The 14,981-nt window shown below is 38.2% G+C and overlaps 2 protein-coding genes across 2 annotated transcripts; both read left to right on the forward strand.

Moving 5' to 3' along the window:
• The first annotated feature begins 11,605 nt into the window (after window positions 1-11,605).
• On the forward strand, window positions 11,606-13,009 carry LOC142172939 (putative pentatricopeptide repeat-containing protein At1g10330). The gene has a single exon (XM_075237061.1). It carries the CDS (start codon window positions 11,606-11,608, stop codon window positions 13,007-13,009), a length of 1,404 nt encoding a protein of 467 aa, XP_075093162.1.
• Window positions 13,010-13,142: 133 nt separating this feature from the next.
• On the forward strand, window positions 13,143-14,641 carry LOC107764413 (basic transcription factor 3). The gene is made up of 5 exons (XM_016582978.2): window positions 13,143-13,296; window positions 13,571-13,721; window positions 13,814-13,870; window positions 14,171-14,209; window positions 14,306-14,641. Exons 1-5 carry the CDS (start codon window positions 13,273-13,275, stop codon window positions 14,485-14,487), a joined length of 453 nt encoding a protein of 150 aa, XP_016438464.1. The 5' UTR covers window positions 13,143-13,272; the 3' UTR covers window positions 14,488-14,641.
• Window positions 14,642-14,981: the final 340 nt, after the last annotated feature.

Raw genomic sequence — 14,981 nt, forward strand, 5'->3', positions numbered from 1 at the left:
ATTTCGAAGTAGGTCAACTGGTACTGAGGCGCATTCTGCCACATCACCAGGAAGCAAAAGGGAAATTTTCTCCAAATTGGAAAGGCCCGTACATCATCAGAAAGATATTGCCAAGAGGATCATTGTATCTAGGTGATATCGAAGGAAAAGACATCGAAACAGCAGTAAATGCAGATGCAGTCAAGAGATACTATGTCTGAATGACACCCCAGCGGTCCTGACACATTTGAAATGTTGAAGGTTTTATTCCCACTACCTCAAACTCTGTCAACTCTCTCTACAAGCCTTTATGCCAGTTACAGTTCTTTGGTTACAAAAAAAAAAAAACAAAACAAAACATTGATCGAGGCCTGAACTATGTCTGACTTGATTCCGAAAGGATACGTAGGCAGCCTCTCCCTGAGGTTCAGTCACACCAACAATAAAATCCCATTCACCCTGAAATTGGAACCGGGGCACGTCAAGCGGTTTAGAAGTCGTAGTATCATCTACTTTTCTTTGCCAAGCACAAGCCTTTCAGATCAATTACCAAAGGTAGCGGGAAGCCAAGAAGCGTCATGAATGTAGGCCGGCACACTCTAAATTGAGAGAAATAAAATGAGAGAGTCTCGTCATTGAAAACCTTTGGGCACCGCGAGGCGACGGGAGTAGAGAAACCAAAATGAGAGAGCTTGTGTAGTAAAAACTCGTAAAGAGTGCTATCAAGCGACAGCAAGAGAGGTCAGCTAGCGAAAACCCGCAAAGGGCGTTGTTGGCCGAAAGAACGACTCTACCCAAGGAGGTCTCGGCAAAGTTCCACCAGTTTTGAAACACAGACCCATTTTGGTTCGGGAAGAAATGCAAGTTCATTGAAGGTCAGGCGTCCAGTCCAAAGAGCATGTCATGTCCATTTAAAGTCAGCATTGTCTTCCTCAGATAAGTCTTTTTCGTCCCGAAAGGGGCACTTCTTTTCTGAAGTTTACTTTCTCCTTCTTTGTTTTTCTTCGAATCCCTTTCATTTTTAACCCTAAGTTCCAGATATACCGGAAAGGACAGGTGGCAGGTTTGGTTTCACGGAATTTCGTTTTGCAAGGGAAATGCCCCGTTTCGTTGGCACATTTGTCCAAACCTGATGAATCATGATGTTCGACTACATTTAAAGTAAAAAAAAAGGAGAGAAATTTCCCCAGCAAGTCCGCTTTGTACAAATCCCCACAGAACTTCCCTTGTACAAATCCCCACAGAAATTCCCTTTGTACAAATCCCCACAGCGCCATCCCTTTTGTAAAATTCCCCAGCGAGCTTTCCCAACAAATCCCGGCAAGTCCGCTTTGTAACAAATCCCCGGCAAGACCACCTTGTACAAATCCCCACAGAGTATCCCCAATAAAATCCCCGTTGAGAATCTCCAAGCAAAACGGGACACAAAAAAAAGGGGAGCCTTACAAGGCAAATCATCACAGAATTTGGAAATACAAGCTTGAGCAGTCCAAAAGGGTTTCACCATTTGAATCCAATCAATGGCAGGACTTCTCAACAGAAATAAGGACACAACAAAGCAACTGGAACAGTCAAGGTCACCGAACCAACCGCCATTTCCGAACTAACAATTGTTTTTTGTTTGAGAAGTTGAAACAGGTATAATCCAAGACAACCGTGCAAGAGGCAGGTGTCACCCAAAGAAGAAGGTACATGAGTACAAGGAACAGTTCGGCAACAAGGAATCCACTCGAAAGGTAAGTTTCCACGAAATTCTCTTTTACCTTTACTAAAACAAGAAAATTCAAAAAAAAAGGGTGTCGGTTAGTATCCTCGAACTTTTCCCTTTAATCAGCATTAGGGTTTTAAACCCTAAACTGAACTTCTTCCTTTTAGTCAGCATTAGGGTTTTAAACCCTAAACTGAACTTTTTCCTTCAGTCAGCATTAGGGTTTTAAACCCTAAACTGAACATTTTTCCCTTAATCAGGATTAGGATTTTAAACCCTAAACTGAACTTTTTCCCTTAGTCAGCATTAGGGTTTTAAACCCTAAACTGAACTCTTTTCCTTCAGTCAGCATTAGGGTTTTAAACCCTAAACTGAACTCTTTTCCTTTAGTCAGCATTAGGGTTTTAAACCCTAAACTGAACTTTTTCCCTTAGTCAGCATTAGGGTTTTAAACCCTAAACTGAACTCTTTTCCTTTAGTCAGCATTAGGGTTTTAAACCCTAAACTGAACTTTTTCCTTCAGTCAGCATTAGGGTTTTAAACCCTAAACTGAACTCTTTTTCCTTAATCAGGATTAGGGTTTTAAACCCTAAACTGAACTCTTTCCTTTAGTCAGCATTAGGGTTTTAAACCCTAAACTGAACTCTTTTCCTTCAGTCAACATTAGGGTTTTAAACCCTAAACTGAACTCTTTTCCCTTAATCAGCATTAGGGTTTTAAACCCTAAACTGAACTTTTTCCCTTAGTCAGCATTAGGTTTTAAACCCTAAACTGAACTCTTTTCCTTTAGTCAGCATTAGGGTTTTAAACCCTAAACTGAACTTTTTCCTTCAGTAAGCATTAGGGTTTTAAACCCTAAATTGAACTCTTTTTCCTTCAGTCAGCATTAGGGTTTTAAACCCTAAACTGAACTCTTTTCCCTTAATCAGCATTAGGGTTTTAAACCCTAAACTGAACTTTTTCCTTTAGTCAGCATTAGGGTTTTAAACCCTAAACTGAACTTTTTCCTTTAGTCAGCATTAGGGTTTTAAACCCTAAACTGAACTTTTTCCTTCAGTCAGCATTAGGGTTTTAAACCCTAAACTGAACTCTTTCCTTCAGTCAGCATTAGGGTTTTAAACCCTAAACTGAACTCTTTTCCTTCAGTCAGCATTAGGGTTTTAAACCCTAAACTGAACTCTTTTCCTTTAGTCAGCATTAGGGTTTTAAACCCTAAACTGAACTTTTTCCTTCAGTCAGCATTAGGGTTTTAAACCCTAAACTGAACTCTTTTCCTTCGGTCAGCATTAGGGTTTTAAACCCTAAACTGAACTCTTTCCTTCAGTAAGCATTAGGATTTTAAACCCTAAACTGAACTTCTTCCCTTCGGTCAGCATTAGGATTTTAAACCCTAAACTGAACTTCTTCCCTTTAGTCAGCATTAGGGTTTTAAACCCTAAACTGAACTTTTTTTTTTCTTAGTCAGCATTAGGGTTTTAAACCCTAAATTGAACTTTTTCCCTTTAATCAGGATTAGGGTTTTAAAACCCTAAACTGAACTTTTTCCCTTAGTCAGAATAGGGCCTCAACCCTAAACTGAACTTTTCCCCAGTGGGTCAGCATTAGGGTTTCAACTCTAAACTGAACTTCTCCCCAGCTAGTCAGCATTAGGGCTCCAACCCTGGAACTGAACTATTTTCATTCCGCCAGCATTAGGGCTCCAACCCTTAACTGAGCATTTGTCTGTTAGCCAGCATTAGGGCTCCAACCCTGAACTGAGAATTTTTACCTTATGGCAATATTAGGGATCCAATTCCGGAGTTGCATTTTTGTAGTTCAATCCTTTCATCAACTCTATAAACTTCTTGGCAACTAACTCACGAAATTTTCCTAGTAGAACTGGGGCAGAAAATTTCGTTCGTTTGTTTTTCCTCGCAGGTCTGACCTCGAGCCGCACGGATCGAAACGACCCACGAGATGAGTCTCAACTCAGAATAAAAGAAGAAAAAGACAAAAGAAGATGTGCCGAGATATTCGGAAAGGCGAGGGGCGGATCGTTCAAAGGTTTGATCAAGGTCCCAAATTCTACCAACCCCGTCTTACCCAGTGCCGGAAATAAACAGGCACCTACAACTTGCAAGTATCAAGATTCAGATCGGAGTCTACAAGCAGAATCAGCTAAGACCCAGGATCAAGTCGCAAAAGAATCATAGATAGGAATCTTGTAACTAGCGGTTGACATGCACACGTAGTAGGTTCAGTTTCAATTTTCCTTTGTTTGTAATAAGGGAGTCAGTAAGCAGCAACAGCAGTGGAAACAGCGGTAACGGCAAGCATTGCAGTCCCATGGTAGTCCCAGCTACCCAAAGTTTCCCGAACTACATTGACCTGATTCCTGTTTAGCCCAGGATATGTAGGAAATCTTTGAAGCGAGGACTCGGTCAAATCTTTCAAAAAATATGCTTCACATGGAGTAGTCCAATAGGCAAAAATCGCTCATATCCGCTCATTTTTTCTTTGCACGAAAACTCTTCGTGTTTCCGACCAAAGAGGGGCAGCTGTGAGAACGTGATTTTTGTTTTACGCGACAATCACTCCAAAAGAAACAAAAATAATAGCAATTGGTCTTGTTGTACAATTTTTGGATTTTCACGTGGCATTTTGTTAATTATCTATGATTTTGCCCATTTTTATTTTTATTAAAAACAAAATACAAAAAAATGTGTGTCGTGTGTAGTTTGAACTGTAATCCGGTTATTAAAAGGAAAATCACAAAAAATGCATCTTTCATTCTATTTCTGTCGTTAAGTGATGTCAGTATAATTAAATGTTAATTGTGCGATAATTGTTGTTTAATGTTTTATATAGTATTATTTGGCAATTTAATTTAAGGGATTAAAAAGAGAAAATGTATGAAAATTAAGGGATTTAAGAAGAAAGGGATTTTTCGGGTTGGGCCTATCCAAGCAAGAACAGGCCCAAATAACCCAGTCCAAAACCTGTGTTTTGCCCGGTCCAAACCAGCCGACCCCAGGAGTATCCTAAACGACGTCGTTTGGGTCATGCTTGATCTGGGCCGTTGATCTCAGAATGATCAACGGCCAAGATCACATAACCCAACCCCTTACTAAGCCAAACGACACCGTTTGGATTAATCTTTGAATCCAGGCCGTTGATCTCGAGTGATCTAACGGCCAAGACACAACCATCCATCCCGTATAAAAGGCCCCATATCATACCCTGCCCCCCCTATCCAAGACCCCATGCCTTCGTCCTCATCCCCTTTCCCAGACCCCAAACCCACGAAACCCTAGCCGCCCCCTTTCTCTTCACCATTAATCCCGGCGGCATGGACGCCGGTGACCCCCACCTTAACACCATAGATGCACCTCACCACCCTGAACCCAAATCTACCAACCACTTAGCTCGAATCCCCTCCCACCTTCTCGAATCTTCATTTGAAGATTCGAGTCGGACCTCGACTTACACCGATCTACCCCAACTTCACACCAGACAGTCCCCGGACCTCCCTCGTGACCAAACCATGCTTGGTTTGGTCCGAATCTAACCAAGAAAACCCAAAACCCAAATCTGCCCTCTAAGAACCCTAGGAATCCTCATGCCCGGTCTGTGTCCGTTTGAGCCGAGTGATTAGGGTCTAATGGACCTTAATCGAAGTGTTCTCAGTTGAGAACACTTCGATTAAAGTCCGTTCAACCCCAAGAAAGATCTATTCAAATCCAAGCTAAGGTTTTCTGATTTTTCAAAGTTTTAAGGTAATTTTTGTTTTCTTTATCAGTTCGTTTTGTCTGTTGTATTTGAATGTCTATTTAGGTGTCCAAATGTTTTGTTTAATTTATGTTTTGAATGTTTATCAACTATTGTTGTCCACTTTGCCCGGACCTCTGTATTTGGTCAAGTTTTTCTTTCATTTACTGATAATGTGTAAGCTGTACAATCAACCGAATTTGAAGTTGGTCGATTAATTAATTCCCAAGGTCATATTTGTTTTGACAGTACAATCTGAACCCCTGCTCAATACTGTTTGATTCCAATCCTTGGCTGTTGATTGTATATGTTGTAATTAGTATAGTCGAGTCGATATACGTCGTCGATTAGTTCCAGCTGTTGAATGGTAACAATTTGTTTCATACTGTTTGTTTTCTGCTAAAGCTTTGTTTGAATGCAACTAGGAACTAAGTATAGTTGTTGGTGTTTGTTCAAACTGAATCCGAAACATTATACGGTTTAGTTTATAGTTACAGTTCAGACTTTGGTTTAAAATTGATGGCATGTGCATTCTTGGGCATCATGTGCACTATGCTTCTTTAATATTTAGGGCAAATAGGACAGCATGTGCTGTCAGAACACACCCCTGCTGCCCATATCCTGTTTTAGTTTAGAAATAATAAACCTCACTTAAAAGGTAGATCTGCCAGGGGAATATCATGGGAGTTTGTTTATATTTAAATAGTGAGTGGAAACTAGAAAGAGAGGAGGCCACATGGGAAGGTTTCTGATGTTTTTAACAGGCTATGCATAGCCTGATATTAGGTTATAAAAGGGGAGCAGAACTTCCATCAGAGGGGGAGAATTTTTTCGGGATTTCAGAAAAAAGATTGAGAGAGAAGTTAAGAGATAGAAAACATACAGACAACAACCAGAAACCGTTTTCTTCCTATGGTTGTTTGGGTTTCATTTGTTTTCAACATGTTCAATCAATTCTGATTCTTTGAAGTTCCAATTGAGTCTACTGGTCGAGAGTTTTCATTGGTTTACTACTGGTTTTGGTCTGCATGGAGTTCTGATTCTACTCCACTGTGTGTTGCTGTCATTTGGCTACTTTTTCTATCGGCTATAGTTGCATTCTTGCACTCGAGCCTGTTCTGCTGTGTTGCTTTGTTTGCTGTTGTTATTTTGTTCCTGCTGCTGCTGATTTTCCCTGTCTTCCTCCTTTTCTCTTTTGCATTTTCAGCGTTCCAGGTACACATTTCGAATCTCACATTGGTGTTGCTGATTGTAACAATGAAAGGCATGAATTGAAAGATCTGAAGAATTTTTAATCGTCTGTTGCCTTACTTACAGCTTTGCAAATCTTGTTAAAGTTGTATAAATTCTTTAATTTGTAGTCCAATAGAAAACACATTAGTAAGTTTGTACTTAATCGAAAATATTCTTGTCTAACATTGCGATATGGTTTGATGGCAGTACATATGATGTAGTCGTATAATTTATGGAATGTGCTATCATTTGTAGAATTGTTAATTCAAACTCTTCCTCCAAGTTATGTTTTGAGCATGTAGGGTGAATGGTTTCTTGAAAGATCTTGCTGAGTACAACACAGTTTTAAGTTTAGGAGCTTCAGTTTCGGTAGGCAGTTTTAGGATGAGTTCTGAATATTATTAGTAGCACAATCTAATGAGTGACTTTATTTTGCTTAAACAAATTCAAAGTTTAACTCGAGGAGTATTCGGGGTTAAGTATAGTGTTTCATCAATCTCGTATATAATTCTTCTATCAAATTAAAAGCATGTCCCATGAGGTATAACGCTTCTTCACTTCGTAAATGATTAAGCAGATAATTAATAAAAATCCGGATTTGGCCAAAGCATACAATTGAATTAGCACGTATCTTTTTCTTCTATTTTTAGAGACGAACATAATAGAAATGTAGTCATTTTAGGATATTCCTTCTGAAATAATGAGGCGAGCCTCGCCAAATAAAAATGCAAATTGTGGGGCCCTCAATAATTAACCATAATAAATACTTAGAATTCGTGACGGGCTGTTTAGCGAATTTCACTGCCTTCCCCAAAGATGATAACGTGTTAGACTCTTTAGGCGCGACTTAATTAAATTACATTCTTAAATTCGGGTGCGCATTTATGTGACCCAAATCCAAATCTCAACGGAGTCGAAATGCGTTAACAACTACGGGTGCATTGATTGTGACGTTGTTCAAGATGCATTTTCACGATGTTGCAATTCTATAAAAATACATGATAATAATAAAAGCGGTTTAAACTTAATAAAAGCACGTAAGTCGTAACATGTATTTAAATCAGATATTTAGCCATTGTAACAATTTAAGCGACCGTGCTAGAACCACGGGATTCGAGGGTGCCTAACACCTTCCCTCGGGTCAACAGAATTCCTTACTTAGAATTTCTGGTTCGCAGACTTCATTTGGAAAAGTCGAAAATTTCCTCGATTTGGGATTCAAGATAAACCGGTGACTTGGGACACCAAAAGCCAAACCTTTCCCAAGTGGCGACTCTGAATTAAATAAATAATCTCATTTCGAATATTGTCACTTAAATTGGAAAAACTCTCTCACGCATAACCCTTCGGGGCGGGGCGGGCAAAAAGGAGGTGTGACACATATTGGATTGAGTAGAACAAGTTCTTAAACCTGGGCATCGGGGAATTGATTAGCGATTAGGATAGACATATGCTAATTTCCTTTCTTGGTTATTATACGGGAATTATGAACACATTCTTGTTGATTCTAACTCTATAGACATGTATGCGCTAGATTAGCTTGAATAGGCGAGTAAGAACTCGACAGATTCTTATGAGCAATATTAAACCCGTCAACAAAAAGAAGAGAAAAATTAATTATTCAATTCCATTAAAAAATACAATAGGATTGTTAGATACTCCATGACCCTAGATCGTTTTCACCTAATTGATAATATTTAAATTTACTTTTCTTTTGTTCAGAGTTCACCATTTGTTTTCCCTTATTATAATTAGTCTAGAATTACTACTTTTTGATTTAAATCTTGTTTAGATAATTATGATAGTCTAATTTAGTTAATAGTTGATAACAAATCCGTGTAAGTCCGACATCCGACTTCTAGTCACTTTATTACTTAACGACTGTATATACTTGCGTGTGTGTTTGACCACAACACCTATTTGGTGCAAGTCTTACCTTCTTATTAGAGGTTTGAACTCGTTTTGTGCCTCTCAATAGAGAGTTGTACAAGAATTTTCCACAGTATAAAGAATTAGTGTTACTTTTGTCCCCATTCTCAAAAGTTTTGAATATATACATTGTCTACCAGATCTTCTTATCCTCCTCATTCTCCTGCTTCTGCTCCTTCTTACCCAAACAAGAAAAGGATTTCTTCCACTGCAGTTTTTTTTTTGCTGCAATAGCTTGCTAACTTAGAGCTATTTACTTAAATGATTAAGGAAGCCTACCGAGAAACTTTGGAGGAAGCTTACTCGAGAAGTTTCTCTCCAATACATAGAGCTCTAAGCCACCTTGTATATTATTTCAGGAGAAATAAAATATCTCTTAAATTAGAAAAAAAAATTATCGTCACATAAATAAGGAACAAACATCCATTTGGTACAATATTTCATAATATACACCCTTCCATTATATAAAGAATATACCTAATTAAAATTTTACTAGAAAAAATTCGTAACTCTGGTCAAGGAAAGAATAATACATATACAACCCAGAGAGAACCACACCTCAAAAGCTAATTATTGAGGTGTGAGAGTCCAAGATTATATAAATCCCACATCAGCATATTACGATACCGATGCGGGTCTCAAGTCCCACACCTTACGATTGACCATAACAAACCTCAATACATGCTCTGCATCATCGTCTTCGCAACTCCCAACACCATAAAAACCACCATGCTTCGCATCCAAGTGTCCTCGAGGCTTCACTCCAATAGCCATTTTCGAGTCAGGTGCCGAGGCACTCGCAGCTGGTTGTGGGCTAGATATTTCTGCCCTGGCGAACACTGTAATACTGGTGTCACCCTCTATGGCATGGTGCACATGGAGGGTGGTGGGTGGTTTTGATACCTAATAATTCAGGGAGAACACACCTCAAAAGCTAGCTATTGAGGCAGGAGAGCCCAAGACTATATAAAGTCCATATTAACATTATTGCAATATCGGTGTGGGATTCGAGTCTCATACTTTGTAATTGACCATAACAACATAATTCTTTGCAATACACATTGTTAGCATCCCCGATAAAAATCTCACTGAAAAAATTCAACGAAACAAAATAAGGAAAAAAGAGTTCATGTTAATTTATTCTCCGGATGAAAACATAAATTTATGTCTCTAGGTCTTCACATTCCAAATATGCACACCAATTTTACAAACTTGAAATATGAAGTACTCGGTGAGTAGATCAACAACTTTGTCATTGAATTTTAATTTCGTCATGTCCCTTTTACAGATTCCTTCCTTCAACTGAGACACAACATTGCTTCATATTATATTGTAGGTTTCTACTTAGCATATATATATATAGAACACCTGTATATAAATATCAACCAAATACATTTCAGTTTGCCTCGTACTGGCTCCACATATAAACAGATAATAGATCTAGAATCGATATTTATGCGATAGTTATAAATGTCCTATAATTTGCTTAACCAACAAAATTTTATTATAACAATGACAATATTTTTGAACTATAGGGTTTAGATATTTTAAAATCCCTTGAGTACGTGTGCTCCAGGCAATAGAATCATTCGAAGACTTGTGCTTCAGGCAACAAGGATACTTACGGTTTTTTCAAAGTTGTCACTTTGATAGAGAAAATGACAAAAATGACGCCTTATACTTTGGGTTAGGTCTAAAATAATCCATTAAATATACTTTAGAGCAATTTTGGTCCTTTTGAGTTTGCCAAAAGTGAGCACTTTTGGTTTCCGTCAATTATTTGATAAACTCTGATTATTAGATTTTACGATTTTAACTAGAAATACTAGGAAATTCAAGTCCTGTCAATCTTAGAAATTGCAGCACTAAAAACTGCATCATAGATCATCAATAGACCAAAAATTGTACTCCGTAGAAATTGGACCTAAAAAATTGCACCAACACTAGAAATAGACTAAAAGTAAGAAAAATTACACCACCAAACGTGAGTTTCAGTTTGTTAAATATTTGACAAAGATAAAAGATACTAATATTTGGCATACTTAAAAAATCAAAATTGCTTCGGGTATATTTAAGAATGACTACTTTAAACCCACCCCATAAGAGCATTTTTGTCATTTTATCTATTGGAACCATTTAAATGACAATAAAGAGAAATCTGTTGAATTTTTTCCAATGGAGTTTAGTTAGGAAGGACTAGAAGCCGAACACTAGAAACCTTAGCGTGGACGCTGAGTCCATAGAGGGGTGTATGTAACATCCCAGACTATAAACAGAGTCTCACATCGGCAAACACAAGAGGAATGTTGTGTATATAAGTTAACAAGCCTTAGACTCTAGTGAAGCATTTTAAACCCGTGAGGGCCTAGGCCCAGAGCGGACAATATCACTAGCGGGCTGGGCTGTTAAACGTTTGGTCATAAATTTTGCCAAAATATATTTGAATTTTTTTTGGCAAATACATGCTTGGCCATAGATTTTATCTACATTTTGGCAAATTCCCAAAACCCAAAATTCAAATCCAAAACCAACTCAAGAACTGGTTCTGGCCTAAAATATCACTATTTACATTTTTTTAAAATTGCTCCAAACTTTTGTATTTTATAAAAGAGCCTACCATTTATTATTTTGTAACAATGTTGTTTTGTTTTTTTGGTCATCTGATAGTATATTATGTAGTTCATTATAAAAATGATAATTTTGTACCAAATTTATTTATATTCAGGATTATGGTTTGCGATAATATAATGAATGTTATTGATCAATGTACTATTGGGTATTTGTGATAGTTTTTAAAACTTAGGAGTATAAGTCATGTTTTATATTTTTTTTAAAAAAAATTAAAATATATTTTAAAAACTTATGTCCAAACATTTTCATGTTAAAACCATGCTTCGCCCGAATCAAATTTTTCAAAACAAATTTAAAAATATAAGTATCGAAAAATGTGTCTGACTGCTTATTACTTCCCCGTTAGCTTAGGTTGTGACATGTTTAGAATCAGTTGGAATGCCAAAGCCTAAAAAACCAGAACATATGCTCCAACTTCTGCAGCATTTCATCAAACACTCAAACCAAATCAAACAAATCCATTCCCTTCTCACAACCAGTGGCCGTCTCCTCCTTACCTCTCAATGGATCAACACACTTCTTTACAACACTCTCATCAGAGCTTACCTCAACATTTCCCAGCCTCAAACAACTCTCATCCTTTTCACACACATGCTTTTTCATCAAGCTCAACCAAATAGCCATACTTTCCCTTCCCTTATCAAAGCAGCCTCATCTTTCCCGCCCCATTTGGCTTCCCATATAGGCAAACCCCTTCACTGTCAAGTCTTGAGAAGAGGGGTGTTGAGTGACCCGTACGTGTGTACATCTTTTATTGGGCTGTATTCTCAGGCGTGTGAACTCGGGAGTGCGCACAAGATGTTTGATGAAATTCCTGAACCATGTGTTGTTTCGTATAATGCGATCCTTGATGCTTGTGGGAAAAATGGGGATATGAGTTTGGGTTTTTTGATGTTTTCTCGCATGCCTTACAGAGATGTTTATTCATGGACTAGTATGATTCATGGGTACATGAAGAATGGGTGCTCTGAAGTTGCTGTTAAGTTTTTCCGGAGAATGATCCTTCATGAGGATGTGAAGTGTGGTTTATTGAAGCCAAATGAGGCTACTTTTGTTAGTGTTCTTTCTTCTTGCACGTTCTTGGATGTTGGTGTAGCGTTATATTTAGGGAGGCAAGTACATGCTTACATGGTAAAGAATGAGGAGTTGAGTGTCTTCATGACGACCGCGTTGATTGCATTTTATGGGAAGATGGGTTGTTTCGTATATGCTTCAAAGGTGTTCGATGCAATGGTTATCAAGCAGGTTTGTGCTTGGAATGCTATGATTTCTTCCCTAGCTTTGAATGGTAGAGAGAAGCAGGCATTAATGATGTATGAGAAGATGAGAGCAAGGGGGCTGCAACCAAATGCGATTACATTCGTGGCAGTTCTATCAGCTTGTGCGCGTGCCAAGCTTGTTGATTTGGGGTTTAAATTGTTTGAAACAATGTCGCATGAATTTGGAATTGTACCTAAGATGGAACATTATGGTTGTGTGGTTGATCTCTTAGGGAGAGCTGGGCTACTGCAGGAAGCATACGACTTTATAAAAAAGATGCCTTTTGAAGCTGATGCCACTGTCTTGGGTGCGCTGATGGGTGCTTGTAGACTTCATGGAGCCATTGAGCTGGGAAATGAAGTAGCACAACTATTGCTTAAGTCGCAACCGAATCATTCTGGGCGATATGTGCAACTCTCAAGCATTTATGCTGGGGCAGAGAAGTGGGATCATGCTGCTGCCTTGAGAAAAGCAATGTTAGATGCTGGAATACACAAGGTTCCAGCCCACAGTTTTATCTAGTAGAGCTGATAACTGCAGCAGTTTATATTTGCTAAATTTTTTCGATGAGCCTTGCTTGGTGATGAAATCTTTGCTCATCAGAATCACCTAAAAGGATCCTGCATATGGGTTTTGCACAGAGATTGAAGCACTGGGAAAGAAAGCAGAAGTCACAGCAGATAAAAGTACATTCACTTTTGAGGTTGAATTTATCTTTGAGCTCAAGCTAACTTAGATTGACTGATCAAGGAAAAGATAGATTTTTGTGAAAGTGCACGGCAAACATGGTTCCAAATCTGCTTGACGAGGTATCACTTTTTGTTTTCTACTTTTGTTTTTCTGAATCTTTTTCTCTCCCGCCAAGCTTTGAAGTTGTGAAGCGGTTTGCTAATTAATTAATCCGAACAATAATTAATCATGCTAAACAACATTTAAAGGCTAGTGGTTCTGCTTGTTTTCTTCCTGAGTCAAGTGTCAAATCCGTATGGATTTCAATCACTAGCAATTCTATCACTCAATTGTGGGTTTATGGCTATCTCAGTTTAGGCTTTGAACATTACTCCCGATCCTAGTTTTTTGCAGGTATCATTATGCAAGTTGTTGTTTCAAGCTACTGTTTTTGGACAGGGGATTCTTAGTAGCTTGAAAAGAATAGGTGTCAATGCCATTCCTGCTATTGAAGAAGTCAACATTTTCAAGGAGGATGTTGTCATCCAATTCATTAACCCCAAAGGTATCAAATATATTTGTATTTTCACTTAGCTTAGTCATTTGTCATTTGCCATTTGCCATTTTAATAACCTTTTTTTTCTGAATTCTTTTCAGTTCAAGCATCTATTGCTGCAAACACATGGGTCGTTAGTGGTTCTCCCCAGACAAAGAGTACGTGTTCTACTTTTTCCTTATGCCTTGGTTTTACTTGGTAGCTGCTACATTGTGAATAAAACCACAGCTTACCTCTATAAACTATGTCCAAAAGAAAAAATAGCATTTTCTTCTGTTGGTTTTCAGAAGGGTTCTTGATTGTTTGAGGATATGCGCTTCCTTACTGTTTACCTCCTTTTGCTTGATGTTTTGAGCACATATTAGTATTAGAACTCTCGGAATTGGTGATAAGGCGCTCATTCTTGTTTCTTGTTTGATGCATGACAATTTCTAAGCTATATTTCTTTCTTCTTGCAGAATTGCAGGATATCCTTCCTCAAATTATTCACCAATTGGGTATGTAGTCATTATTTTGACTGCAGTTTAGATATGACCACTGCTTTTGAACAACTAAACATATATTGATTTTTCAAAAAATTACAAATTTTTCAGGTCCTGATAATTTGGAGAATTTGAAGAAGTTGGCTGAGCAATTCCAGAAGCAGGGTGCTGCTGCAGGTACAGGTGAGGCTGCAGGTGTGGCCGCAGCACAAGAAGACGATGATGATGAAGTACCAGATCTCATGGCTGGTGAAACTTTTGAAGGTGCTGCCGAGGAGGGTCACACTTCTTGAAGTTTTTGTTAAATTTTGTGGCATCCCTTACTTTCAATGTTTTGATGTCAGTTTTACCTTTTAGCATTTGAGTGTTCTATTTGATGTCTATTTGTGACACATCTCAAAAGAATTCCTTAAATGCTTTTACTAGTAAGCTACTTTGCCCTTCAAAGCCTACTCTTCTATGTTAGAATAGTATGTTATGATCTGTACTATCGAGTCTTTACTGGCCTCTCAAGCCATCACAGGTGATAACTATGGTGCAGGCTTATTTTCTTCACGTTTTAAAAGGCCAATGCTAATTGAGTCTGAATTTCATGGCTATGCTTAGTAACTCAGAAGGTAAGTAGTTATAGTTCTCAGATTGCTAGGGCAGCTCTCTCAACCGACGACTTATGAACTTATAAGTTGCAATTGCAGTGAAGTAGAACATTTGTTCTTGTTAAGTTGTTCACAAGTTTTGTTGAATGGACAAATCACGCTTGTTTCAATTTCTCACAAGTTTTGCCGCA

This window comes from Nicotiana tabacum, chromosome 18, assembly GCF_000715075.1.
Source record: "Nicotiana tabacum cultivar K326 chromosome 18, ASM71507v2, whole genome shotgun sequence".
NCBI classification, from domain to species: domain Eukaryota; kingdom Viridiplantae; phylum Streptophyta; class Magnoliopsida; order Solanales; family Solanaceae; genus Nicotiana; species Nicotiana tabacum.